Below are 2,759 nucleotides of genomic sequence, written 5' to 3'. Positions count from 1 at the left end.
AAAATTAAAATAGAATAGTGATTTAATTGGATACATAATTGTGATTGGTTATTAGTGTAAAATTCACCAATTTTCTTTTTCTTTTATTTTCTTTTTCTTTTCTTTTTCTTTCACTTGATCTATACTAAATCTTAATTTCCTCCCTTTTTCTTTTACTTTTCCCTTTAATTTATCAAACGTAAACATCACTATTTCCACGATCAATTCAATCATCTAAAAAACAAAAACAATTGTATGTCGTATATATCATCAAACACTCTTAATTCTGATTCAAGTCTTGATAGATAAGTAAAGAATTCAATTTTTTGTCATGCATTCCACATGCAGTAGTTTTCTTTCAAAGTTAAAAAAAAAAAAGTGATACTTGCCTTCAACCTTTCATTAAGAGATTCATATTTCATTTTCAAATTATTATATAATATTGTTCACTTCTTAGCCTTTAGTTTGTCCCTTTCATTTTCCACCTAACTAAATGGAACATTATGCTCTTAGCCTTCAATGTTCTCCAATTCTTAGTCCTCTTTCATATGGTTCCAAACGATATGAAAATCGAAAATTTCATCTTAGATTCAACCAAACCACTCTTTGTTTCCCTCAATTTACCACAAGCCACAACGTTGCACGTTCAATTAGCCATGCAAATTGCATGAATAATAGCTTCTCTGTGCCTAATTCAAAGAATACTGAAAGAAGTGACAACAACATTTTGAGAGGAATAAATGGAGTTTCTATAGTATTGGGTTGCATTCTTGGAATGTTTAATTTTAATAGCAAGATGATGAATTCTAAGTTCAACAATGCTTATGCTGCTATTGATTTTTCTAAAGGTGTATCATTTCATGGAGGAGAGTATTCATTTGATTCGATGTGGAAATCGATGAACGCCGAACTAGAATCAAATATCAAGTTAGATAATTCTAATCCTTCTGTTGATAATAAGAAGGTTATTAATTAGTTGATATCCTTTTGTTATGTTAATTGAAAACTCAATTAGTTTCATTAATTTGACTATTAATTACCTTTTTTTTTTTTTTTCATTTTTCTTGGAATTATATTTTCAGAAGTATGCTCTATCTCTAAGAAAACGTGGGAACAAAGAGGAAGTAGTGCCTATTCTGAATAAGTTAAGAAATGAATACATGGAATCTAAAAAGCATGTATATATCGAACGTTCGATTCGACTTTCGTTTATGGAACTCCTCTTGATTCAGGTTTATAAAATTTCAAGCTAACAAATTAAACCTTTTGGATTCTTAAGTGAAGAATTGATCATTCAATTGTTAATTCTACAGGGAGGTTTCGATGAAGCTCGGGAACACCTTGATAAAGAAATTGAAAATCTTGTATCACAAGAAACTGAAAAGCTTGCTATTAAAAAGGTAAATAAATTTCATCCTTAATATTTTTTCAATTTATTCAAAAAATAAATCTATGATATTTTCATATCATTAATTAGATTAATGGATTCGATATTTATGGTACAGTTTTTTCCTGGGTCGAAGAAAAAACTAAATTTAGAGGACAAGATTCAAATACTGCTTGATATTTACTCCAGTGAGGATGTGAATCATGACAAGCAATCAATAGCTGATATTATTTTCTATAAGGTTGGTGACCTATTTTATATATCATAGGATTTTCAATTTCATATGCTAAAATTTTATTCTATGAATGCAGGCTATCATACACACCATGTTAAAAGATGGGGAAGCAGCAAAGTGGTGGAAAGCATTTGCAGAAACAGTAAATAAATAGGCCCATTTTTAATGGAGTATATGAGGTGTTATTATCAAGTTCAACTACATGTTCATTTCCTTTCCATTCAACAACATCTTCAAAAATAGCTTTGCCAAAAAGAAAACACTATAAATAGTTTATTAATGCTAGCATTTGTTATTATCAATACGAGTGGAATAACCTATTGAATTTACGGCTTTGTCTACTTTATTGTTTATAAGAATATGCTGTCCATCTTGTATGTAAACTGAAAATTTGGTTGATAATTTTCAATAAAGATTTCATTTTTCTTCTAGCAGAAACCCCAAAGAATAAACTAGGGTGTAAATTTGTCTGATAATTTTCAATAAAGATAATGATTTAATTTTTCTTCTAGCAGAAACGCCAAAGAATAATTAGGGGTGTGAAAAAACCGATTATTCATAACTAAATTAGTATCCATTTTGTTCCACTTTCTAAAACTCAATTTAAATGTTAAAATATAAAAGCTAATATTTATTTTATTATCTAAATATAAATCGGTACCCACAATATAATGTGGTTTAGTTACCGAGTATCTAAATTTTGTTATGTATTAAATTTGCATAATATTGACTTGGTCACGAATTTTCATTTGTGAGATTAAATATTTCTCTTATAAGAGATATGCTATATAGCGCGAGAGAATGTATCATGAATTTTCATGAATATTTTATTATGTTTTATTTTTAACTAACCTTCCTTCTCCCATTGTCTAGTTTATTCTCCACATAACATTTTATCCCAGTAAGAACCACTCCATCACCCAAAACATGCTCTCCATTTATTTAAACATGCTCTCCATTTATTTAAACATGCTCTCCATTTGTTTCACTCTAAATTTAAATGTGTGTATATAACAATTATCTATAACAATACTCAAACCAACCGAACTCGTAATTATTAACATCTCAAGTAATCATATAGGGGAGTTAATGGAAGGAAACCACTAACTGAAATTAAGAAAGCATGAATTTGAAAGGCTCAAATATACCACTTGTTTT

At 28.7% G+C, this 2,759-nt stretch overlaps 1 protein-coding gene across 1 annotated transcript; it reads left to right on the top strand.

The window, feature by feature from the left end:
* Positions 1-462: 462 nt before the first annotated feature.
* Positions 463-1,959, top strand: LOC131607693 (uncharacterized). The gene is made up of 5 exons (XM_058879667.1): positions 463-943; positions 1,062-1,211; positions 1,293-1,379; positions 1,485-1,607; positions 1,678-1,959. The coding sequence occupies exons 1-5, from the start codon at positions 473-475 to the stop codon at positions 1,753-1,755; spliced, it is 909 nt and encodes a 302-aa protein (XP_058735650.1). The 5' UTR covers positions 463-472; the 3' UTR covers positions 1,756-1,959.
* Positions 1,960-2,759: the final 800 nt, after the last annotated feature.

The sequence above is a fragment of the Vicia villosa genome, linkage group LG5 (assembly GCF_029867415.1).
Source record: "Vicia villosa cultivar HV-30 ecotype Madison, WI linkage group LG5, Vvil1.0, whole genome shotgun sequence".
NCBI lineage: Eukaryota > Viridiplantae > Streptophyta > Magnoliopsida > Fabales > Fabaceae > Vicia > Vicia villosa.
Note: the sequence above shows the minus strand (reverse complement) of the source record. Positions and strands in the feature narration are given on the sequence as shown.

Bases quoted from the DNA above. Each gene is read 5' to 3' on its own strand.
- LOC131607693 (XM_058879667.1), top strand. From the start codon at position 473: ATGGAACATTATGCTCTTAGCCTTCAATGTTCTCCAATTCTTAGTCCT. The intron at 944-1,061 runs GTTATTAATTAG...TTATATTTTCAG, and splicing joins CTTCTGTTGATAATAAGAAG to AAGTATGCTCTATCTCTAAG. The intron at 1,608-1,677 runs GTTGGTGACCTA...CTATGAATGCAG, and splicing joins CTGATATTATTTTCTATAAG to GCTATCATACACACCATGTT.